General features: G+C 42.1%; 2 protein-coding genes across 5 annotated transcripts in view; one reads left to right on the top strand and one right to left on the bottom strand.

Annotated features, from left to right (window-relative positions):
* Positions 1–1,369: 1,369 nt before the first annotated feature.
* On the bottom strand, positions 1,370–25,872 carry spdl1 (spindle apparatus coiled-coil protein 1). Of its 2 annotated transcripts, none has more exons than XM_060062341.1 (14): positions 25,761–25,872; positions 21,568–21,781; positions 21,220–21,396; positions 20,676–20,870; positions 19,836–19,985; positions 10,419–10,517; positions 8,377–8,487; positions 7,580–7,720; positions 7,294–7,397; positions 6,518–6,638; positions 6,369–6,435; positions 6,100–6,282; positions 4,292–4,370; positions 1,370–1,711 (listed from the first exon to the last, which is right to left on the bottom strand). In XM_060062341.1, the coding sequence occupies exons 2-14, from the start codon at positions 21,742–21,744 to the stop codon at positions 1,546–1,548; spliced, it is 1,770 nt and encodes a 589-aa protein (XP_059918324.1). In that variant the 5' UTR covers positions 21,745–21,781; positions 25,761–25,872; the 3' UTR covers positions 1,370–1,545. The 2 variants fall into 2 exon arrangements, 1 of the variants encoding a protein (XP_059918324.1); XR_009527656.1 differs by having other exon boundaries at positions 1,697–1,711; positions 6,082–6,282; positions 25,761–25,868.
* The window catches only part of uvssa (UV-stimulated scaffold protein A), a 483,727-nt gene continuing 482,633 nt past the window's right edge, over positions 25,859–26,952 (top strand). The window contains exon 1 of one of the 3 annotated variants that reach the window (XM_060062337.1): positions 25,859–26,018. The gene's annotated coding sequence lies outside the window, so the exon portion shown is untranslated. The remainder of the gene's footprint in view (positions 26,019–26,952) is intronic. The other 2 variants (XM_060062339.1, XM_060062340.1) reach the window with 2 other exon arrangements.

The following is a 26,952-nucleotide window of genomic DNA, read 5'->3' as shown; positions in this document are numbered from 1 at the left end:
TAGAACCAGACAACGTGCGTCGTAAATTATAGATCTATTTATTTGTTCCTTCTTAGTCAATAATACAAACATGGATGTTCCTATCGCATTCACGCGGTTGAAAAATTGTTTGCCACTTCCTGGTCATAGGTAACTAGGGATGTGTCGGTCGCGACCGATTCGTTACAACGAACGAATCCCGAACGTGAACGACAAGAACTGGTTCCCCAAAACAAGAAGAACTGGTTCGTTGATTCTTTTTTTTAAACATAAACCAAAAATATGGTCACGTAAATAAAATATACAAACGAACAGAGCTTCGTCTCCCCGCGACTTATATTGATTGAGTCTACAACGTTCTCAAAGATTCAGCCAATGAGAGGTAGCAATGGTGTTGCAATGGCACCTGGGTAAACCAATGACAAGGCGGTACCGTCGAATATGCACGCTTTCTGTCCGACGTATCTTGGGTCATACCATTCAACGTGGGGCCACTCATATATCCCCCTACATTTTTTCGAAAATAGACTTGACCTCCATCTGTTTATTGGATAAACGCATTTCAATTTAAGAACAAACAAAGAAATTAAACTGCAGTTCTTATTTTTTATTTATGACCATGAAAGTTCTGTAATGCCTGAACAATGAAGAATTAAATGTAAAGTAAAATAAAATTATAAATGTAAAACCATGAATGAAATATAGAGAGTAAGCAAGTGGTATAAATATTGGTGGGATGTTCGGTTATACTATAAAGTGTATCTTCTCGATTTCCACGGGGTTTAGAACATAGAAGTGGTTTAAATTATGCTCACGGCCGTCTCGCGGGGGGGGGGGGGGGGGCGGCAGACACCAAATGACGTAATCTGACGTAACGAAGGAATCAAAACGAAGGAATCAAATAAACGAATCGTTATAGTGAACTGAACTGAAAGAACTAGTTCCCGGAAAAGAATCATTTTCCCCATCCCTATAGGTAACCCATCAATGTATCAAGTCAGAACGTCCGACGTCACACTCCATTGGCCTGATTGCGGCAGTCAATCCGTTTTCACACATAGAATTACGTTATTTTTAAACCATAATTCACCATACTATTAAACCATATTTCATAAACTTAAATACTATAATTATTTCAACAGTGTTATCAATCTTAATCACTTAATTTGCAACATAAATATCAAAATGGCTCCAACAACATGTCTGTAAACGGTTTATATAAGATTACCAACGTTAATCTCAGCATCAGCTGGAAAGTAAAGAGTAATAAACTCCAATACTATAAGGTCCCTTTGGTAGGGATGTAACAGAGAAATAGTATTAAAGCTTGTGTGATAGAAACATATCCTATCAAGGTAATCAGTCACATAAGGTCAGGCTTAATCTGAGCCAGGTTTAAAATACAATTTTAATAGAGAATAGAAAAAACACACATATTGCACAAGGAACCCAATTAAAAAAATGTAAAAAAGAAAATAAAAAAGAAAGGAGAGTAGTTTCCATAACATAATAAGAAAAAGACAGATGGAAAATTTTGGAACACACAAGTGTGAAAGGGTTTCAGTTCTACTGCTGGGAACACTGGTCTTCCGGGCAGTTCTTTGAGCGAACATGGATTATTTCTACTGAGTTCTTCTTTCTTCCGTCTTCGTCCCTATCAACCTCTCTGGAAAACAAATCTCCCTCATCTTTCAGGATTTTCTTCTCCTCTTTCTCTGCCATCATTGGGGAACTAAAAAAAGTAATACAAAAATGACACATTAATCCAAAAATATATGGAAGGTGTAAAAGGTCCCACAAAACTATTGCTTGAAGTGGATATGGGTGGTCTGGGACTTTGATTATAAACATGATGAAGATTAAAGAGATTATTTAAAAATACCTCTAAAAGTTATTAGTCATATTTGGACACAGTATATACAGTTCTTACTTTATAATATAGCTTACCAGGTAGGTTGCCAAGATATGGACCAACATAAGAAAATAAATCAGGACCTGGTATTGGGTTTGGCCGAGCAATGTTTAGGTTAAAATCACTATAACTACCGGTATTGTGTAATCCATTCGTGTCGTTTACAAGAAGACTCATAAATGAGTCTCCTGGCAGCCAAAAGCAGCCACGTTACACTCAGGGCTTTTGCCTAACTTTGATTTGTTTCTTATTTTATTAAAAGATCAAAGCCATGACAGACAATATTATCTTGAAGCGTTGTAGGCCCTGCCATGTGCAGCCATATCCCGCTGCTGGTTGGTCCAGGGTCAGGTTGTTTTCAGTCGAGACAATTACTAGAAAATAATGTGGCTTCTCTTTGTCACAGTCAATCAAATTCAAACCAAATGTGGTAACCATATCTAGAACCCAACCCAGAAGGGACAGCCAGAATCAATCTGCCCTTAGGGGGCACCACAGTCATAAAATGAATAGTGCACATTTAATAGAGCCAAATTAACCATAGCTCACAAATGCTATACCCAGTTTTAACCAAACCTACTTTTTGTACTCCGAAACCCATTTTTAATAATTTATTTAGATAGAATTTCTCCTGTTATTGCCCACGGCCAATGGCTCATTGGTTTGGTTTGTTGTTGATTTACGCTCTATATCTATATCTGGCCCTATACCTTCAACGTCTGAGATTATGCCCTGGATCATTCTGGTTGAAGTAAAAGCGTTTTTTTTTTTAAAGAAAATAATGCATGTTCATGTTCCCCTGGCTCTCTTTGCGACCAAATATCCAATTAACAAATGTGTATTCTACAGTATGATTGATGTATTCTAAGATAGATAATGGATGTATTCCATGACAGAGGTGTGTTCAGCTATGGCTAAGCTGTGTGCTGCTGTGCGATGTGCAGCGTTGTACAGAGTTGTACGGCTGTGTGCGCGCTGCTGTGTGTGGCGGTGCTGTGTCCAGCTGTTTGCGGCGGTTTGGTGCCCAGCTGTGTGCAGCTTTGTGCTTGACATCGGTTATTGCAGCTTGCAGCTCCAGTATTATGTTCATATTTTCTTGCATATTCTCATTTTAAGAGTTGGGTTGTTAATCATTTTACCTAACATCTTTTCAAATCTTATTGTTAATTCAGGTTCAGTGTAGGGATGGGCGATATACCGGTAGTAAAATTTATACCGGCATATTTTTGAAAGAAATATCAAGTTGAGACAATTTCGCCATACTGGTATATTATATATTATTTTGATGTTGCCTTGCGAGTGCTATTTTATAAGGCTGACCGCTGCTCTGTGAGCCTACAAGGCATGTTCAGCTGCTCAATCCCGCCCCTTACATGTGCGTAGTGTTCTCCCACCCACGTTACTCATCACAATAAACTTTGAACAAAAACATGGCAGACATGGTGGTCGAGAACGGAACCCTTAAAGGGTCATGGGGTAAAACATTTTTTTTAACGTTTCTCGTGAGCACGAGAAAGTATCTGGTGCTCACGAGAAAGTATCTGGTGCGCACGAGAAAGTATCTTGTGAGCACGAGAAAGTATCTCGTGAACACGAGCTATCTTGTGCGCCCGAGAAAGTATCGTACGCACATCACTGGCAGTGTGTGTGTGTGTGTGACGTCAGCGATTGAGTGGACGAGCGATGAGAGCGAGCGGTAGAGTGCATGTCAGTTTAGTGAAGTAATGAATGAGTCTGGTTGTGTGCAAGAATAAAGCAAGGGCGTTATTTTGCATGTCCCGGCCCATTTTGGGAAAGAAAGGATTGTCCCTACCAATATGCTTGTATTGGCTTATTTTCCTGATAATGACCAACGTTCTATATATTATCCCTAGGCTTAATTAAAGCACAGCTGTGCTTCGTTGAGCAAAAAAAACAACTAAACCTAAATAAATGGTTGATGGTGAATACTTGTGGCGTGGAGTTAAAACTACACTTTACCCGTTTTGTTCAAATTACCGTTATAATACCGTATATCGCCATTCAAACAAAAAATATCGAGATATAAGTTTTGGTCCATAATGCCCAGCCCTAGTTCAGTGGTGCCCGGACAATATTGTAACTCAAATGCAGCATTCAGATGTTACGTTTTGGTATTTCGTTTGAATCCCGGGAAATAGTTTAAATATGTGATATTACGCAACTGCTGCTGTTCAGCGTCTGCTCTACCTGGAATACTGCTAGTTCAACTAATTAGTGCATCATTAAACTTTTATATAATTTGATTAAAAAGTTAAGAATATCAATAAATCAAGTTAATCTTTTGAGTATTTGGTCCCAATCCACTCAAACCCAAGATCCCTTTGCTGCAGAGAGGTTAATGTGATCTGCATTGATGTTTCTTGCCTACATGTTATTTACCTTGGAGTGTTGGGAATCTCAACTGGAGGCATGTCACCGATCCTTGCACACTTGGCTGGGGGGGCCTCTGACTTTCGATCTGGGAGAAAAAGTCCAAGGTTACAGAGGTCTTCCTTTATTACTCAAATATATTTTTTCCACATGAGCTATTCAAAGAGGAACGCAGAGTAAATTCAATGGAAGCATAAATATTAGGGCTGTAACGATACGCGTATCAAACCGAAAATCGCGATACTCAAAGCCACGAACCTGTCTCGCGGTGTGAGAAGGCAGAAGCGCGATATGCCCTTTCTAACTCTTCGGTCAAATTGTCCGATTGAAATTTGCTAATAATTTGTCTAAATAATAGTCTGCTGACAGCGCCCCCTCCTATCGATGCCGTAAATATGTGACGAGATGCCCTCTCTGTGATCACAGCTCTCCGTGGCTACGGAGGATTGCATTTCTCCACAGCCGTCGAAGTCCTCATATGCGATATGAACGACATTTATCCAGAGTGGGCCAAGCGCGAAAAAAATTGCCTGTGTGATCCTGTCTCTATTGTTTTGTGTGATTTGACTGGCAGTTTGTCTGCTTATAGGTCGGAATGAAGCGGCCACCGATTATTGACAGGATGGGTACTTTATTCTACCGGACTCGTTCGCTTCTTCACTAGACACACGCGCTACCGCTCGCTCTCCTCGCTCGTCCACTCACTCGCTGACGTCACTCACATACGCATACGCACACTGCCATTCTCCCGCACACACATATGCTACTCGTAACACTATGCCTCGTTATTGCGACGTTCATGTTTTTCCTCATCTATTGAAAGTTAGGCTATTAAACATGTTGCATTCTATACGGCCTGATTATGTCATTATTTAAGCTACATCCTAATAAGAAGCGCTAATAAGGATATTTGAATGAACCAACCAAACAGTTAAAGGGGCCCTATTATGCCTACCAGCAAAAAGCATCCTCCAACTGCAATCTTTGGTTATTTCTTTATTAATTTAGCTATACTTTAATAGTATTCTTTCGGTTCAAATCTGTTCAGTGTTCCAAATTATTTGTTATTAAATGTTACATTAAGATAATTGGTATTTAAGTGTTGTTTAAATAAAATGCTTTTTAAATTTAAAATAATCGTGGGATGTATCGAACCGTGGGTCAAAAATCGTGATACAAACCGAATCGTGAATTTGTGTATCGTTACAGCCCTAATAAATATGCATCAAAGTTTCAAAACACATACAAATGTCAGGACATATTAACAGATTAGGTGCATCTAGATTAATGATTCATCAGTATTTTGATGATTCCTTAACTCTTAAAATTAAAATTAATTAAACCTGTAGTTGTACTACGATCAAATACACACTTCTAACAACATTTGAAGATACCATTAACAACCTTCTATAATATACCCACAGTCATCTACAGAGAGCATTTAATTGGACATCGAGTCCCCCCCTAAGGAAATGTACAAAATAATATGTACCGTAATGTTTACAATGGGAGCTTCAACTAAAATGAGATATCTTGTGTTGGATACTTTGTGCAAACTAGTTACCTTGTGTTAGTTACCTTGTGCAAACTAGTGACCTTTGTGTTAGAATACTTGTGTCAGATACCTTGTGTAAACTAGTTACCTTGTGTTAGATACCTTGCGTAAACTAGTTACCTTGTGTTAGATACCTTGCTTTAGTTACCTTGTGTAAACTATTTACCTTGTGTAAACTAGTTACCTTTTGTTAGATACCTTATTTGAACTAGTAACCTTGTGTTAGATACCTTGCGTTATTTACCTTGTGTAAACTAGTTACCTTCTGTAGGCTGCATGTCTATCTGGCGGAGAATGGCCACGTGTTGGTTCTCCCCACTGAGGGTGGGAGGAGGCTCTAGTTTAGCCGTCTTGTCATAGTTTGAATGCTCATTTGGCTCATTCTTGATAACTCCAACAGGAAGCTTTTCCCGCTTTCGCCTCTGGGTATTATTTTTATTACATTCTAGAACAGAAGAATATGTTGAAATGAGTTAGCTTTGTTTTGGTGAGAGGATGGCAGTGGGTAGAATCAGATATCCATATACCCACCATTAGGCTCATATTTGTATCGCAGCTCCTCCACACATAACTGCAGTTTAATTTTGTCACTCCGAGCCTAGAAGGTCAAATTAACATGAAGAGGTTAGCGATTGTCTGTCTTGGTTAGCCAGCCTGTATCTAAACAGAAACCATCCTACCTGCTTCAGCAGCTGTTCTGATGAATATAATTTTCTCTCCAATTCAAGAGCTCTTTGACTCTCTGACAAAGACTTCATCCGTTGGAGGGAAAGCTCATCTCCCAGCCGTTCTGCGTCTCTGCTGTTACGGTGATCGGGAATTCAGATCATTAATCAAAACCCAATATCTAGGCATTGATTATTATATTATTAGACAGAGGGACATATCCATCTATAGAGGGGCTTTGTCTCCACCTTTAAGGAACATTCCTGGGTCAAAGCAGGATGCTACTTGGCAGCAAATTTATAGATAAGAGAACAAGGCCTAATTGAGCTTTGGGTGGATGTTACTAATCCTTCTTTCCTACATCATTATTTCGTTCGAACCAAAGCGATGGTAAAGAGTTGGATAACGATTCCTTTCTGCCACTGAGCAATAATGTTGGAATCATTGGAGTCTCAGTTTTCCTGTGATATGTAGTTTGTAGATCAAAATGTTAAAAGATCGCTATTGATGTGCATGTGCACAGTTATGAAATTCATAACTATCGTTGCATGCTTCTCATTTTATTTGGGGTAGCAAACAATGGTTATGAAACACAAAAAGTTGAGAATCTAATCGTTCTAGTGCTGTGTCACATGACTCTTTTCCCATGTGTTTAAATGCCTTTTGACGGCTTTTAAATCGGGGGGGGGGGGGGGGCTTAGCACGTTCCCGGGGTATTTTGGAATGAAGACGTTAAACAAAACGATTTCCACTAAATTGGTTGTCAGGGTTATTAAGATATATTGCTCACACAGAATTGTTGAGCTTCAATTTGAGAAGGTCGGTATAGTAGGTCTCATCTTGGATATCCACGTCTGACCGGGAAGGCACAGATGGCTGAGACTTTAACAGCATCTACACACACACACACACACACACACACACACACACACACACACACACACACACACACACACACACACACACACACACACACACACACACACACACACACACACACACAGGTCACTGAATGTTTGTAACACTAGGCAGCTTTTACCGAGCAGGTAACCAGTCAATGTCATAGAATACATTACCTCGGATTTCTCCAGTCTCTGGAGTTTAATGACCAGATTATGGATCTCCTCATTCTTCTCAGTGAGCATGGACTGGAGTCTCTCTAGCTGGGCTGGGTCAGCTCTTGTGCCCTGCAGCTGCATCAGGGTGGCTATCTGGACCTGCAAACACACACACACACATCAGGGTGGCTATCTGAGCGCACACACACACACACACACACACATCAGGCTGGCTATCTTAGCACACACACACACACACACATCAGGGTGGCTATCTGAGCACACACACACACACATTAGGGTGGCTATCTGAGCACACACACACACATCAGGGCGGCTATCTGGACACACACACACATCAGGGCTGCTATCTGGACACACACACACATCAGGGCGGCTATCTGGACACACACACACACATCAGGGCGGCTATCTGGACACACACACACACACACACACACACACACACACACACACACACACACACACACACACACACACACACACACACACACACACACACACACACACACACACACACACACACTTCAATACTCTGTGAAGTTTCCCCCCAGGTCATATTTCCATTCCGTCAGCATGACCACTCCCGGCAAATTTCTGACCAATCAGGTAATCTCTGTATCCAGGGAGAGAGGCCAGAGAGGAAGGGGGGCCTTTTTGGGGTTGTTTATTCTCAAAATCTTTCGCTCCTGTTCTCCTTTCGAACACTCCAATCGTACCTACAGTAACTGTAACTTCTGTTTGTGCTCACAAAGTTAACCTGCTGGCCTTATATATAATATTTCTCAGTATACCTTCATGCGGTGTAGCTGTTGTTTGCTGAAGCCGTGCTGTTTCTGCAGAGACTGATGCTGGATCTTCATACTGATCAGTCTCTTCTCCATCTCAGCACGTTTGTCCTCCAACTTTAGCGGAATAAAGGCAAGCATTCATATTTAGATTCATGCACAATAAATTAGAACATTGATGAAAAGATAATTAATTTCAATAATTCAAATTAAAAAGTGAATCTCATGTTATATCTAGGGCTGCAACTAACGATTATTTAAATAATCGATTAATCTGTCGATTATTTTTTCGATTAATCGATGAATCGAAAAAAAAAAAAAACATTTTTAATTGCCGCATCTTTATTAAAAAACTGAACATTACTTCAAATTCACAGTGCAGACTGAAGTGTAAAAACACCAGGTTATTGCTCAAACGTCCCAGAACTATTAAAAGTAGTATTAAATAATAAAACAATTAAAAAAACATAACTGGGATAACACAAAAAGAACATACAATGTATGATATACTTTTATATGTATATAAGGGATGTCCATGGTTAACCGGTCAAACCTATTGATACCATTTTCGAGACTCCTTGAAATAGAATTTGTAATATTGCTTTAATTGCTGATAAGATGATGATAGTTCAAGATAGGACATTAAACAGGTCATAATTCTATCTTTACTATCTATTTTATATTACTGGGAAAACAAGTTTTCACCAAAATCTCAATTATTATTATTTTTTTTCTGTTGCATTTGAACACATCAATCATATTACTGAGCCGACCTGAACACATCACATTTGACACTGACCATTGGTCTTTTTTTTTTTTTAAGCTAACTAGCTCTATATCCTGCCGATTTTAACATGGATTTAAAAACTGCATTACTATTTTTAACTGACGGGACTTTCTACACCGTCCGGTTGTGTGATTACTACCGCTGCTTTGAATGACTGTTGATGCACGCGGTGCCGACTCCGAGCCCGTCTGCACAACGTCTGCAGCAGCAGCAGCCTTCGGTTGGACTAGAAGGATACTGAGTAGAAGGAGTTTTTTTAACCCAAAGACAGTGAAGGTACAACACTTCTATGTAGGCCTACAGTCCAGTGTTAAGATACGACCAAAGTACAAGCTGTGGTCGCTCACACTAAAGCCCGCTGTGGCCGTGCATGAACCATGAACCAACCTGTCGGCGGCTGGCTGTAAACAGTGCTGCGCCTACGAGTAACTTATTAATCGCGCGACACAACGAATCGACGACCAAATTCGTTGCCAACGCATTTAGTAATCGATTTTTATCGATTTTATCGATTTGTTGTTGCCGCCCTAGTTATATCGATTCATTCCTCCAAAAGTGAAATATTTCAAGCCTTTATTTGTTTTCATTTTGATCATTATGGCTTATTGCTCATGGAAATCAAGTTGCTTGAGGTCCAGTGTGAAGTTTCCACAGTCAGTGATGATTGTCATCTTCTGGTGTTGGTCCACTGTGTTTTATCAAGTCCAAAGTAAACCATCTTCTGACAAGATTTAGAGAGATGCTGATTTCATTTTCCAGCAGGACTTGGTACCTGCCAACACTGCCCAAAGTACCAATACCTGGTTTAGTGACCATAGGATTATTGTGCTTTATTGGCCTGCAGTCTCGCCTGACCTGAACCTCATAGATAATGTATGTCTGGGGTCTTGTCAAGAGGATGATGAGACTTGAGACCCAACAATGCAGACGAGCTGAGTGCTCAGCGGGGCCAAAGGCGGGTCGACTCCGCTCCGCATTGAGGAGTGATTCATCCAAAAGAACATACCCGTCAGAAGGCCCACATTACTGTATTAAAATTGCGTGAGAGAAAGGTTTGCGGTTCGTGCGAGCCACCTCGCCCAAAGAGCGTGAGTAGAATATCCCCTTTGCTTTTGGTGAGAGCGCCATTTAAGAGTAAATTTAATTGAATTTTATCGGTGACTGACCAGTTGGATGGTAAACAATGGAGCCGATTCAAAAGATATCCCCAAAAATCTTTACCATGTCAAATACAAAAACACATTATTCAGTAGTTTCTTACTTCAGCGAACAGTGAATTTCCTTTGCTGTTGGGGTCTTGGGCCTGCTGCTGTGCCTGGTCCAACTGTACCTGCAGCTCCAGGTTAACCTGACGGGATTTCTGTTAAAGAAAGAAACAGATCAGTCATAAGAACAAGCAGCGCTGCAAGCACAATACAACCTTGATGTATGTATGTATGTATGTATGTATGTATGTATGTATGTATTAGGGGTGGGAAAAATAATCGATTCTTCGATGCATCGCGATTCTCGCTAGAATGATTCTGTCTCGATGCAGATAAATTAATAATCAGAATTAAAAAATATATATATATTTTTTTACCTGCTGCAACATTATGTTCGCCAGAGAGGGATAATTCTTGTTATTTTAAAATGATTGAATTTATCTTCAGTGTGTATTCGCCAATCTGATTTGTCTTGACACGATTGCGATTCAGCCTATGCATAGCACGCGCGCAAACTCACAGCCAGACACAAGAACTTCTAATTCAAGAGCAGCTTTTCCTTTAATGACATAGAAAAGAAAGATTAGAAAGAAAATAAAACTGAAACCTATTTTTTGCATGCTTCCATATTGTGTTATAATGCAAGCTGCATTGATTATTGCATTGTTCATAGAAAGTCATCTTTGTGACAAAAGCTTTCTCTCTTATGAAATATTAGATAAGTTAATTCATCTGTTGATGTCTTTAATGATCATCACAAAAGTAGGAAGTGATTAGCAACTCTGAGTAGCAAACCCAGATGTATATATATTTTTGAAAATCATGCATGGAAATGTCCGTAAAAAGAATTGTTGCATCGAGATGCATCGATAATCGCTTCAGAATGGAATTGTTGACCTCATAATCGGAATTGAATCGAATCGTGAGGTGCCAAGAGATTCCCGGCCCTATGTATGTATGTATGTATGTATGTATGTATGTATGTATGTATGTATGTATGTATGTATGTATGTATGTATGTATGTATGTGTTACGTGCCTCCCCTTTTTCTTCTTGTTCCACCCGCTCTATTCTCTTCTGTCCTCGCAGGTGTTCCCGATTCCTGGGGGTGGAGCTACGGCTACTTAAGGCGTGGCCTGTGCTCCCGATGGGGTCTCTCATTCTGGCGTCTTCACGTTGACCCGAGCTGCCTTTGAATCCTGCTTGGAGGACTGCTATTGTTTTTCGCATTTGTTTTATATAGCGGAGGATGGGAACTGTAGGGAGGAAGTGCTGGCTTCGACGGCCCAATGCGTGGCTGGCCCAGGCTTCGTCCAACCTTTTGTTTCTTTAATGAGTGTCCTTTTGTTGGAAGTTCTGTTAAATAAACGTCACCATCATTGTGATCGGGAACTTTGGTCTATGTATTCTTAATACGTTGCGGGCCGCCGGATCGCGAGCCGTGTTGTAAGGGTGGCCGTAACATATTTGGGGGCTCGTCCATACAAGATTGTTATTGTTTATCGCACTTGCGTTGTTGGTAGGGTTCTATTTTTTTTCGTCTCTCTCGTCAACTGGGGTTTGATAGCGTGGTTTGATTTAGTCGAGATGGAGTTCGATCTGGAGGGTTTTGTGGATGACCCAACCATTGAAAAACTCGATGGGTGCACGGTAGAACACCTAAAGCTCATTGCGGGGAGATACAGTGTCGATGTGAGTAAGTACGGCAGGAAGCCAGTAATTAAGGAACGACTTTTGTCTGTTTTGGTTGAACAGGGTGTATTGGCAGCGCAGGGCGCTATTTCCCCTCGTGAACATTGATGAGGTGGGGTTCAACGAGCAGATAAGGATGAAGGAGCTTGAGCTGGAGTTGCGTAGGCTGGAATTGAAGGAGAGGGAGATTTCCTCCTCGTTGACAGAGGCGGAAATTTCCTCCTCTTTGAGAGAGAAGGAGATTTCTTTAAAGGAGAAGGAGATGACCTGCCATTTCGAGGTGAGGAAGCTTGAGGAGGGGACGAAGCCTGGGCCAGCCACGCATTGGGCCGTCGAAGCCAGCACTTCCTCCCTACAGTTCCCATCCTCCGCTATATAAAACAAATGCGAAAAACAATAGCAGTCCTCCAAGCAGGATTCAAAGGCAGCTCGGGTCAACGTGAAGACGCCAGAATGAGAGACCCCATCGGGAGCACAGGCCACGCCTTAAGTAGCCGTAGCTCCACCCCCAGGAATCGGGAACACCTGCGAGGACAGAAGAGAATAGAGCGGGTGGAACAAGAAGAAAAAGGGGAGGCGCGTAACAGTATGTATGTATGTATGTATGTATGTATGTATGTATGTATGTATGTATGTATGTATGTATGTATGTATGTATGTATGTATGTATGTATGTATGTATGTATGTATGTATGTATGTATGTATGTATCAGGGTTTTTTCTCGAAAAAAAAAGTAGCAGGGAGCAGACCCCTGCGCAAAGCCGAGGGAGCATTGCTCCCGAGGCGGGGGATGGTGTGGAAGGGGGGTCTCCCCCTTCCACGGCGCGAAGCCTTTGAAAAAATAATGATTAAATGGTACATTCTGAGGCTATCTTAGAGAGAAATTCTAGCTCTTGTGGTCATCCTGAAAAACTAAAATACTATCAACTTTTGGTAGACTTGTACAACTTTACCCTGTAAATAAACACGACAAATTTCAAAAATATTGGCTAAACTTTTATTAAGTAGGACAAATCACAACAGCAGCCGTCTGTTCCTGAGACTGCCCCAACGGCTCACTGCCTTGTCAAAATTAAATTGATCAATTGCAGGCCCCTCAATACTGATCCTGAGGAGGTGGTTCAGGGTAGCGTTAGTCATGGTAGACCTCCTGTGCCATGCCTCTATGGAACAAGTTTTGGGGCTCTAGAGTCAATAATGGCGACGCAATAGATATGTTACTATTGTTGTCGTTTTCAGTTTTGCACTTTGCAGACGGTCCCTAAGCTCGCGGCTGAAAGCCGACTGCTCGTAGAAGCCAATGCAATTCAGTTTTGCACTTTGCAGACGGTCCCTAAGCTCGCGGCTGAAAGCCGACTGCTCGTAGAAGCCAATGCAATTCACCGTTTGCTAAAGACGGCTCGTTTGGATGAAAACTATGTTGTAGCTGGTTCTCTGGGTTACTACACTTTTATTGGGCTAATTCGGCCGTGCAGCTGCCATTTAGTTCCCTGCTACGAGTTCCCTGGTAACAGGGAACCCTGTTTGACTGTTCGTTTTGCTCTCGCAAAACTCTTGATCAACACTCAGCATTTGTTTATTTCTGTCGTTCATTGAAACCGCTTTGTGCAGGGAGAACTGGAATGGTCTTGTATACTTGCTTAGCATCTTAGCGCCTAGACCAAAAACCCATTCAAATACATAGTAGCTAGCTAGCTAGCTGCTAATAACTTTAACGTTAGCATGTCGACTCGGTCTGGGAAACTCCAATTCGGATCGGAATATTTTTATTTAAGTAATTATAAGTTATTTGAGGATCAGACACATTGTCAGGTGGTGGTGTTGGGATATTTTCGCGGAGAAAAGATCGTTTTGAGAAATAGTGTATGTTGTACAGCAGCATGTAAGTACAGATCCAAGTCTGACAGGTTCAGTCGGCATTTCGGTAGGATGGCGCACGCCGGGAGTATCGGGGCGCAGCGCCCCTGTCCCCTTGTTTAGAAAAAACCCTGTGTATGTATGTATGTATGTATGTATGTATGTATGTATGTATGTATGTATGTATGTATGTATGTATGTATGTATGTAGGCCTGCCTGCCTGCCTGCCTGCCTGCCTGTCTGTGAGCAGTGTTGCCAGATTGGGCAGATTTACCACCCAATTGGGCTACTTTTAACCGCTTTAGGCTGGGAAAATTATCATTGGGCAGGAAATTTACCCAATCTGGCAACGCTGTCGATAACAAACAAACCCGTTCTGCCTGCATTGCCGCTCAGTCTAACCCGGGGATTCCACCGGACGCGTTACGGCAGCGTTACGGCTGCGGTGCGGAATGGCTGCGACTCTTCCCTGCTTGCATTTCCCCCGGGTGCGTTACGGCAGCGCAACGTGTGTTGCGAGCCAGCCGTATTCACGCGAGATCACGCGATAATTCCTAAACCTAATGTACTCAACTTCCACTCCCAAAACGACTGCAATTAAATGCCATGCTTTGACCTTCCGGCCATTGCCCTTATAAAAATGATGATTTGGTACATAAATGACGTTGTGATAGGCTACATGAGCTGAGTATTGTGTTTTATTTTGAAAATATACCGGATGCTCTATGGCTTTTACTTTTTCACTTCCTGCCTTGCTCGATCTGCTCTGTTGAAATTGATGCGCCTCAGCAACGGCTTGCGGCAAAAATAGAAATGCTACGGAATAATAGACACTGCTGAGACGTTCCGCAGCCGCGCCCGGTGGAAATGGTCTCATTGATTAGAGTGGAACTTATCTTCTGCGGTGACCGCGGCCAAGACTTGCCGCAGCCGTAACGTTGCCGTAACGCGTCCGGCGGAATCAGGCCTTGAGGCCCCGTATACACGAGGACGCTTGTGGGTAAAAACAACAAAATATTTTATCGGAAGTGCCTTTCGTTTAGACGGTGACGGCGTTTTTGGGGCATGAAAACACATGAATCTGAAACCACCCTCCAGAGTGGAAAAGTTGAATACGCTCCGCCGTAGCGTTTCCGTCTACACTGCCAAGACACAAAACACTGCTCAGATCTGCTCACGTCGCGTACGCGTTTACGTCACATACGTACATGTGCCAGTACAAGGAAATAAACAAACATGTCCGATTATTTCCATGCATCGGACATTCAAGCTGCTCTGGCAGCTCTAACAAGCGTACAGGAGTATTTCCACGAAATGTACAGGATATGTACAGATAGTATTACTGAACAGAGAAGGATCTTTTGGTTTTTGCGGCACGGATAAGAGAAGAAGGAAGATTCTACGCATGCGCTAAGACATGGCGGTGTTGTGTGATAGTGTATCACAGCACCACCTAGCCGCCTGGCATGCATACCCAATTGAATTCCACACACTTTTGCGTCACCGTATGCACGCAGATTTCCTCCCGAAAACGCTCGTCTAAACGCAGAATAAAAAGTGAAGACGCGACGCCACTTTTGCGTCTTCCGTTCAGACCGTCATCGTGTAAACGTAGCCTAAGAGACGCAAAGCAGGTGAAATCATTTGAAGGATTACGGGAATCTAACATTTGCGAATAAAGTGTACAATGGAAACATTGGAAACAGAGGACATTGTTCATGTTTAATTACACAAAGTAGGGATGTCCCGATCCAGCTTTTTGCACTTCCGATCCGATACCGATACTGTAGCTTTTAGCATCGGCCAATACCGATACCGGCCGATCCAAGCATATATTAAAGATTAAAGATATTTACTTATTTTGTTGTACTACTCATGTTGAAGAGGGTTTTACTCTTAAGTACAACTAGCCAACTTAATTAGGTTAATTTGAATAATCCACAATAGTTGGTAATGAGAAGCTGACCTGTTTATTCAGGGTTAAATAAACACAAAATAGACAAAATAATAAATAGTCAAATTACCACACACACACACTGAATTGGTATCAGTGCTCTGTTCTTGAACAACAAGAGTGTAAACAATATTGTAAACAGTATAACATTATATATAAAAGCAACACACAAAACCTGAGTAGAAAATAGTCAAATTACCATCAGTGCTCTGCTCTTGAACAACAAGAGTGTAAACCAAGGCTTAAAAAGCCAACACTAGGTGTGCGCTAGGTGTGCTGAACAACGCGGACCGGATTTGGGGGGAAAAGCTGAAAAAAAACTGGAATGGATTACCTACATTGGTGCGCTCAAAAAACACGGACCGGAGTTTTGAAAATAAACTGGATCGGGAGTCCGGATCGGGATTTTCCCGTGCCGGCCGATCCGATATTGATATGCATTTTTTTGCTAATATCGGCGGCCGATCCGATCCAAATATCGGATCGGGACATCCCTAACACAAAGCATTCCATTCATTGAGTTACAGTGCTAAGTTAGCGACCAAAGAAAAAGGTTGACCACTTCGCAAAATCGAGATCACCAAAAGTAATGGCAACGTCAGTGTTGTGGGTGCTACATGGTTTGCTAGGTACTCATGGCTTACTGGTAGCATTATTAGCAATCGACTGTATTGCTGGCCCTGTTTGCTAATGAATAATGGCAAATCTCCAACGTGGGCTGTTCATGGTTTCCCTGATGTGAAAAATCTTGATAGAACCACCAAACGCCACGACTAGTGTCAAGTTGGTGCTGCTATGCGACTTTCCTTGCTAGGCACCATGCCTATAGATCAGGTTGAATCTAGAATAATGTAGGGCTGCAACTAACGATTATTTTAATAATCGATTAATCTGTCAATTATTTTTTCGATTAATCGATGAATCGGATAAAAGAAAAAGAAAAAAGAAATTGGAATTGCCGCATCTTTATTCAAAAACTGAACATTACTTCAAATTCACAGTGCAGACTGAAATGTAAAAACACCAGGTTATTGCTCCAACGTCCCGGAACTATTAAAAGTAATATTAAATAATAAAAAGATAAAAAAAAACATGACTGGGATAACACAAAAAAGAAACATACAATGTATGATATACTTTTATATGCATATAAGGGATGTCCATGGTTAACCGGTCAAACCTATCGATACCATTTTCGAGACTCCTTGAAATAGAACTTGTAATATTGCTTTAATTGCTGATAAGATGATGATAGTTCAAGATAGGACATTAAACAGGTCTAAATTAATTATATCTTTACTATCTATTTTATATTACTGGGAAAACAAGTCTTCACCAAAATCTAAATTTTTTTTTTTTTTTTTTACTGCTGCATTTGAACGCATCAATCGTATTTCTGAGCCGACCTGAACACATCACATTTGACACTGTTTGTGACCATTGGTTAGTTGTTTTTTTTAAGCTAACTATCTATATCCTGCCGATTTTAACATGGATTTAAAAACGGCATTACTATTTTTAACTGACGGGACTTTCTACACCGTCCGGTTGTGTGATTACTACCGCTGCTTTGAATGACTGTTGATGCACGCGGTGCCGACTCCGAGCCCGTCTGCACAACGTCTGCAGCAGCAGCAGCTGACAGAATTTTCGGTTGGACTACTAGACGGATACTGCATTGAAGGAGTTTTTTTTTAACCCAAAGACAGTGAAGGTACAACACTTTTATGTAGGCCTACAGTCCAGTTTTTAGATATGACAAATACAAGCTGTGGTCGCTCACACTGAAGCTCGCTGTGGGCGTGCATGAACCGTGAACCAACCTGTCGGCGGCTGGCTATAAACAGTGCTGCGCCTATGAGTAACTTATTAATCGCGCGACGCAACGAATCAACGACCAAATTCGTTGCCAACGCATTTAGTAATAGATTTTTATCGATTTTATCGATTCGTTGTTGCAGCCCTAGAATAATGTTCTCGTTCTTTTACTAGTTTGCTACTCTGACCGTTCTGTTTGATATTGTGGAAATGGTGTGGAAAGGGTGAATGATTCAGAGCATGATGCATTTTAAATGTCATTCTTTTCTTAAAACAATTGTACCTGAAAATAAACATAGCTAAATTACAACCAATAACCAACAACCAAAAAATAAAATAGGCCCAGATTTTTTTATTTACTTTTACAAATCAAGAGTAGGCCTGCTTTGACTAATGGGCTTTACATCCTTTCCTTCTGCCTTTGTAGTCCATTTCAAAGACATGCTGCCAACCAGCTTTCAAATTACAGTGATGCCACTGGTGGCTTTGTATCAAATTTATTCACATAACTATCCCTCCTTACTATTTTGTAGTTCACCAAAACGCCCTGAAACAACTTGAGTCTCACATTCTTATGCCACCATACACCAACAGTGCAAGCAGGCCAATGGCAACCAAGTGCGCAGTCCTTCCTCCCTCACTTTAAAAACGACCAGGCGCCACTGATATGTATGTATGTATGTATGTATGTATGTATGTATGTATGTATGTATGTATGTATGTATGTATGTATGTATGTATGTATGTATGTATGTATGTATGGTGGCATAAGTACACTTCTGAAGCGCGATATTTGATATCCGGTTCCATCGGTCAAATGTCTATGGGAAATAACATGGTGTTTTTGAATGATCTTACCTAACAAACTCTGTAGGTGGCGAAGAAGTAAAAGCTGATCACGTTTTGAACTACACACTTTTTTCATCCAGATTCCACTCGGGTTTTGGATCGTCGATGCTGTTAAAGTAGTTAACTACTATGAAGAAGCATTAACGCACCGGCAATCTTCAGAATGAATGGGCTGTCAATCAAATATCGCTCTTCAGAAATGGTCAATCACAGGAGAGCCCGCCCTGCCTTGGTTCCCTCCCCCATAGTGCCAAAATTAAATTTGAGCGAGAGAGCAGAATATCATTCGCGAGAGGCTGTTAGGCGCGAGAGGCTGTTTTGTGCGGCCAAAGTTATTCCCCCCTCTCGCTTGCAACGAGGTAATGCTCTCGAGGAGCTGTTTCCCTCGCTCGGGGAGCATCGCTCAGAGTGCGCGCACGCACAGAGATAATTTGCGCGTGTGAAATAATATAATACGCCCGAATGCATTTTTTATCACATTAGTGCTTTATGGCACTAATGTGTCGAAGCAGTTAAGCCAATTAAGATTGAGGGACTTCATTTATAGACCAAGTCAATCATCCTCGCGGGCTCTGCAGCTCGGGCACGGGCAGCCCGGCTCCGGTACGTCCACGGGCAGCCCTGTCCGGCCGTGGGCTCCGCTGACTGGTCGCGGGCAGCCCTGCCCGGCCACGGGCTCCACAGGCCGGCCGCGGGTAGCCCTGCCCGGGCAAGCGCAACCAGGGCTTCAGCCTATTCGTGAATAGACGTAGGCGGGATACAGAACCCTTAGGTAGTCACACCCACTCAGAGGAGGACTTTCCTCCTCTCTCCCATTGAACGTATGTATGTATGTCATATATAAACCATAGCTAACCCGAGTGCTGCTGGACTAGACCGCGACCTTCAACCGTGCCATTGATGGGCTTTGAGTTGGTGTCTCTGGATCCACTCTTGCAAGAGGTACAATGTTTTGGGGTGTTTTCCCTCATACTATTTTTGCTCCTCCTTCGTCCCCAAGGGGTCCATTCTCCATTTCCTCTCATCACCGTTACACAGCTGGATTCTCCTCACAAACCGATCCCCCTGAATAACCTACGACCCATGTGACTATTGAGGGGCCATGGAGGGGCATCTTCTACAGCTTAACCCTGACGGAGGTCCTCTGATTGGCAACAACTCCTGGATTTTAAAACATTGTGCCATGCCACATACCCAACAATATATGTATATAACTATCTATCTATCTATCCATCCATCTATATATAACTATATTTAGTTATAACTATCTATATCCATTCATCCATCCATAATCTGCTTACCCCCAGTGCGTTGAACCAGGAAACAGCCTCCTTCTCCCTCTCTTCCTTCTCCTCTTTGAACTGCAGGAGCTGACACTTCAGACTCCTGTTGGTGAGGTCCAGCTGCTGCTCTTTGTACTGGGCTTCCTGTAGCGACAAGGCCAGTTCGGCCTGGGAATACACAAAGGAAACGGTCTTAACCCCAGGTCGGAACTCTTCGAGGTTGTCTCCACGGCGACAGCATCAGACGAGAGAGACACTGCTGAGACTCCATTGGAGATGGAGTCCTTGAGCTCACACACACACGCACACAAGACAGATTACACACACACACCCTGGACTCACCGCCTAATGGACTCCCTCCCCCTCCCCTTCCCTCGTTGCAGCACAGTATGCCCCGAGTGATGTGATGCGCCTGTTGGCTGCGTCCGCCTCCCGGTGTCTGAGTTGTGACACCTCCCCTCCCCAACTCCCTTCCCCCCTCCCATATGTGTTTGTGATGTTTTTGATGTGATGCTTATGTGTTGAGGTGTTTTTTTTTGCTAATCCCTACACTGTGCCCCCCTTAAAGGAGCATAGTTTGGGGTATTGACAAAAAAAAAAAATTCCCTCGCTACCCTCTTGTTTAGCTTTTTTAAAGTTTCTTATCTAACGCGGGCCGCATGTTTGAACAGGCGCCTGACAGTCTCTCCGTCCTGTCTCCCCACACTGTCTTTTATGTTTCTTGGACGGATGTATGCAACTGGAAATTTTGTTGCTCTGTAACATGTGCAATGACAACAATAAAAATCTAATCTAATCTAATCTAACCAACATAACTAACGACTCTAGTCTCTGACAGGACACGGTTCTTCAGAATACCTTTATGCTCTGCAGCTCCAGTCTGCTCAGATGCATCTCCGTGAGCTCAGAGGAGATGGTGTCCAGCTTCTGCTCGTTCAGGGACCGTAGCTCGTCCAGCTTGAGGTTGAGGGTTTCCGTCATGACCTCCAGTTTATGTTTCAGTTGTTTCTCTTTTAACTGAGCTTCTCCTAGATCAGCCTGCAGGTTTATGATCTGCATGGAGTCATATCAAGTAAGGATGAGGTCTCTCAAATAACACAAATTATAATACCATTCATAAATTGAGGGCATTTAGCAGACGCTTTTATCCAGACTTCATCCACACACCGACGGCGTGAACCATGGTATCCCTAACCCTAACCCTGACCCATGCAGGGCGGAGCCGTTAGGGGTAGGTGTCTCTCACCGAGGGCCACCGTGACAATCCGCTAGGACGAGCCAGGGATCGAACTAGGAACCTTCCGGTAACAAGCCAACTACCTCCTGAGCTAAGCAAATACCATTACAATACTGAGTCTCTCCTATCTAGTGTCCATTATTGGTGAACAACGAGAGCACGTACCTGATTTTTCAGAACGTGGACCTCCGTGTTATGAGCCTGTGTTAAACGTTCTTCTTGATGGTGAAGGTGTTGGGTGTGCTGGTCGTTTGAAGAGTCGTATTCAGACTTGAGCGATTCGAGCATTCGAACCCTCAGCTCTACCTCCCTCTTAAGAGAAAACTTGTCTTGCTCCAGTATCTGAGAGTACAAATTACAAAGTGGTCATTTAATTACATTTGAACCGTTTCCGACAATAATAAGGTTAGGTTGGGATGACTTGTTAGAATATTTCTTGGTTCAAAGCCATGAAATTAACTACATTTGATATCTTCAATACTGTGCACACAACAATGTTAATCTTTTGCACACCTCTATAGTGTTGGTCATCTCCACCCTCTGCTCTTCCAGTTGGGTCTGCAGCTCCACCTGCTGGTTCAGAAGGTCCAGGCCCGCGTGAGCCGCCTGCTGGACCTGCTCCTCGCTCTCCTTCAGCCGGCTCCTCAACCTCTGAATCTCCTCCTCCGCGGACTCCAGTGCTCCGGACATCTCGAGTCGTTCTCTTGGTTACACTCAAATTCGGCAGCTGAAGTCAGAAAAGATTCAACCAAAAATATAGCTGCCTGCAGCAATGTGGGTGTCAAGTATAATGGGACTCGACAAGCTAATAATAAACGTAATCGGCTGGGTGGCTACATGAAGACTGTATCGGTAATTGGTAAACTAACTCTGCCGGACGGACGTAATCGGCTGGTTGGCTACATGATGACCCTCTCGGTAATCAGCAAACTAATTCTGCCGGACGGAGGTAATTGGCTAGGTGGCTACATTATGACCGTCTCAGTAATCGGTAACCTAATTCTGCCGGACGGACATAATTGGCTGGACATGACGACCGTATGGTAATCGGAGGACGTAATTGGCTAGGTGGCTACATGACGACTGTATGGTAATCGGATGGACGTAATCGGCTAGGTGGCTACATGACGACCGTATCGGTAATCGAACGGACGTAATCGGCTAGGTGGCTACATGACGACCGTCTCGGTAATCGGTAATAATAGTGGCTGGTGGAATGGGTGGCTACATGACGACAGCCTCGGTAATCGGTAATAACGACGGCTGGTGGAATGAACTACAGCATTATGCAAATACACAGCAATGTTTACCAAAAGGAAAAATGACCCTACCTAGAGGCGCATTATCGACAGAACAAATGGCACAAATACATAGGGGATTATCGGAACAGAGACACAATGTTAACAAGCATCCGTTCTTGAGGCGGTTCATGAAGCATCTTATCCAGTAAGAATTACATTGGGCGGAATGGTAAATAAAGTCATTGTTGTTTGACGTCCCCCTGAGGTCAAAGGTCAACAAATTGTTTGGCTGTCCCCAGAATGATATCATGAGCCTATGTAGCAAGTTTGGCTATGATATACCAAAGATTGGCTGAGAACAGGCTTACTTCCTGTTTGGCGACTTTGCCTGCATTTGTTCGGCTTGGTCTGGGGATCTGGAAGTTTCATGATGATTGGAAATAATTTGTGGCCTGTGGATACGTAATGTTGATATTATTGACAACTTTCAACATGGCGGCCAGGCTTTGCCGACAAGTTTGATTGGCTGTCACGGCCAAACGGTTTAGAATTAGAAAAAGGTGTTTGGCAAGTTTGTTCGGCTTGGTCTGAAGATCATATAGGGCAAGTTTCATAATGATTGGACATAGGGCTGGACGATTATTAATTGCGATAAAACTAACGTCGATTACGACGATAAGCATAAGACATTAAAGCTATACTGTACGATGTGAGAGAGCTAGCATGATTTGAAATTAGCTTCTCTTCGGAGTTCCGTTTAACTCCTCCCCCACCCTTCAGGACTCCCTGCCCCAACCCCTCGACACAGAGCCGTGCACGAGCACTAATGCTGCTTACGGCTTACTTCAACGGCAACCATTGCGTCACTTTTCAGGCCATTCAACTCCCTCAGCTGTCGCCATCGCTGAAAAGCGAATCCAATATTTATTCTCGTTTTTCCTCGAGCATTCTCCAACTTTTTTTTTGTTGCTGCCTTTTCATTTTCTGTCTTTCCTTTTCTTGCCTTTTTAAAAGGATGAACCGGGGCAAGTAACGGTGGCAGTGGTAACTTCTGTTTTTTTTCTTCCATCGTGTTAACGTTGTAGGCTCACTAGGTCTAGTCCACTGTCATGAACTACTATGATAACAACGCTTTCTTTGCCCTCCGTGAACGCGCTCAGGCCGGCTCAGGCTCGTACACAGAGGGGAGAGAACGCGCAGGCTTGTGATTGGTTCTTTAGATTCGGGTACAATGTCTCCGATTGGTAAGCATTTTAACAGGTTTATAGCAGATACAGAATTTTTTTTTCGCTTCTTTTTCATTGCCCATAAGTTATTTATTGCTGTCAGGATGTATAAACCAATTTCAACAACATATTAAAAAGTGCATATCACTGAAAATCGTACAATATGCCTTTAATGCTTGATATAAAAAAAAAAAAAAGTAAAAAAATAAAATAAAAAAAAAGTCCTGATATGGATTTACCTTACAGCCAATCACACAGCAGAAATAAACAAAATAGTCAAATCGCAGTTTTGCGGTTAATGTCTAAGTACACGCCCATTTCCTGGTGCATGTTTGAGCTTCCGTTCAAGCATAGGAAGTAAGGAAAGACGAGAGGAGAGGAGCGTTTTGCGACAGAATAAAAATGAGTGGAATGACGGAGGGTGAAGTAGTCTATAAAAAAGGTTACAAGACGTCCATTATATGAAAGTGGTTTGGCTATCTCAAAACTGATGAAGAACAGGATAAGTCTGTAAATTATGCCGTCGGTCGGTGCCAGCACGATTGGGAAACACAACTAATTTATTTCAACATCAAAAAACATACCATCCAAGCGACTACACAGAACGTATGAACATGCGCGCTACAACAAGTTTTGCCCGCCGTCCTACCGCAGCTGTCATGTCCCTCACCTAATGTTATGTTTTTCACCTGTCAAAAAAAATATAGATATAATTTTTTTTTATATTATATATCGTGATTAATATCGATATCGAAAAAATAATCGTGATAATATTTTTTGCAATGTCGCCCAGCCCTAATTAGACATAATCTGTGGCCTGTGGATATATAATATTGATTCTGAGAACTTTCAACATGGCGGCCTATTTCTGATGTTGCCATGGGAAATATTTTATTAGCTACACGGGGCGGTCTGACAGTATCACCAGAGACTGAAAATAAGTTTGAAATATACTCAAGTGACGAGAGAGGAGTTCAAACATGTCTGTTAATTATAGCGCCCTCTAGAGGTCAATGGTCACCAAATTCTTTTGAGTGTCCCCATGTTGATGTCATGTATCTACCAAGTATGGTTATGATATGTCAAAGGGCTGCTGAGATATTGGCTTACTTCTTTTTTGGCGACTTCGCGGTCGAATTTGATTGGCTGTCGCGGCCAAACGGTTTTGAATTTGAAAGATATCACAATGTATTTTATCAAGCATGGCCTGAAGATCATGTGTGCCAAGTTTCGAGATGATTGGACAACATTTGTGATAGGAGTAGCATTTTAAAGGTTTTTCCACATAAACCAAGATGGCGGAAAATCCATCATGTCGCATAGGGTGCGTTGAACTCGGCTTGGACTAAGGATTCCAACGATACCTTGTTTGTGAATATTGGATGAATGGGTCGAAAGTTATAAACATGAATGCATGTCCAAGTTTGACCTGTTGTGGGCGCTAGAGCTGATATGCAAGCGAGCTCAAATTAGCTTGACGGGCTAATGGGATTGTCCTGAACCAGTGTGCCAAATTGCACAACTTTTCACCAAGGCGTTCTATGGGCTCCCAATTGCCATAGACTCCCATGGCGGTAAAATAATAATAAGAAACAGTACGAAAACAATATGTTGTCTCGCAACTTCGTTGCTTGACACCAAAAAATAATGTTCCAAATAGTGTTTTCCAGAGGCAGCGTCATTTATCATTTCCAAGCGTTCCCCTGGCTCTCTAGGCCTCTCTCTAGTATGTTCTCAATGACACATTTCCCCAACTCAGGATTTCGTTTTTCATGGTTGTTGTGCATTGGTACTTTGCCGTCGTTGGGTTACATTTAATAGTTAAACAAATTACAATTGTGATGTGTTATGCCACACAGTGCATACTAGCAATAAATGCTGCAACAAAAGCATTTGTGTACGTGGCCCTAATGTAGGCCTGTCGCTTTGTAAACCTTTACATGGGTTGCTACTTTTAATTATTGCTTAATACTGCTTGATACTTGCCGTTTAGCTTTCGAGTAAGTTGTGAAGCAGGTAGGTGCAATGGTTAAATTACTCTTAAGAACAGTATCGTGGATAACATTAGTTAGTGTAGTGGTTAAATTAATCTATTTAACGTCCACACAGAGAAAGCATTTAACAGTTAATAGTCACCAGCGCGAGCTTAAGGCGACAGGGTTCGGAACTAGAATATGCAACCATAAATCACCAATTCAATAACATCTCTACTCAAAGTTAGACGTAAGTACTGACTTACTTTTTAAAGGAGATCAACAAAATACATTTGAAACTTCGTCCTTAGCCTCAGTTTAGCGCTTCACAAAGTTTGAATCTAAGAATCTCCCACGCTGAGCATCGCGAGACCTGCGCCTGGCGAGACCAAGGTCGGGTGTGATTGGTCAGCTCTGCGCAGGCGCGGTCAAGCTTCGAACATTGTGGCTAAAACAGTAGTAGATCTTTAACAAAGCCTGAAGAATAGATTGTTCTCGAAAAACAAATTACCATCACGGAACAGGTAAATAACATTTCCATTCCTTATTTTAGCGTCTCACCTATAATATAGATACATGGTTGTTTATTAAATATGTGTTTACTTTATCTGTGGCTAAACACTGAAGCCGAATCAATAAACAGCTTGCACTATTCCTGTTTTAGATTGGAAATTGTAAATAATTGTCTAATATAGATGTCGATACATATATGGGCGAAATATAGTGATAAGTACAGTTGCATTTTCGGAAACACTGTTTTTATTGAGCGCATTTCTTTAATCATTACGGTCCTCTTAGGGTGGTAGGGTTAGGATTAGGGTTAGGGTAGAATCTTCACTTCATGGCACATGGGTTAGGGTAGGAGCTTCACTTCATGGCTAATGGCTCATGGGTTAGGGTAGACTCTTCATTTCATGGCTCATGGGTTAGGGTTAGGGTAGAATCTTCACTTGTTTGAAATTGTTATTGTTGTTGGGATGATATCCCCTTGAGATGAAACATCTCGTTTTCGAGGGGGTCCTCCAGACATAGGACAGAGACAATACAAACATTTACATTCACACTAGCTCAAACTCTCCCTCATCCCGCCTCTCCCGCCCACCCCACATGTAAACAAGAAATAAACAAAAAAACAAAACATTGCAGTAAAGAGGCATAACAACATTTAGCCCATACCATATGGACAGGTGCATAATATACACACACCTACACCCATACTTGCATATACACGTATTAATTATAGTAATAAAATAAATAAATAAATCCAGTCACACATGAGGAAAATATTTGCAGAAACAGTTTGCTTGCACGTAGGTAAGAAGTGATGTTTTGAATGAATGCAAAGAAGTGTTGAAGATCCAGGCAGGCTATTCCAATCTGAAGGGGCTTTACCTTTAAAGGTACGTCGACCACTCTCTTTGGAGTTGTTTGGCACAGTGAAGGAGGGATATTCAGTGT

Source organism: Gadus macrocephalus, chromosome 10 (assembly GCF_031168955.1).
Source record: "Gadus macrocephalus chromosome 10, ASM3116895v1".
In the NCBI taxonomy this organism is placed as follows: domain Eukaryota; kingdom Metazoa; phylum Chordata; class Actinopteri; order Gadiformes; family Gadidae; genus Gadus; species Gadus macrocephalus.
This window is presented reverse-complemented; position numbering and strand designations above follow the sequence as displayed.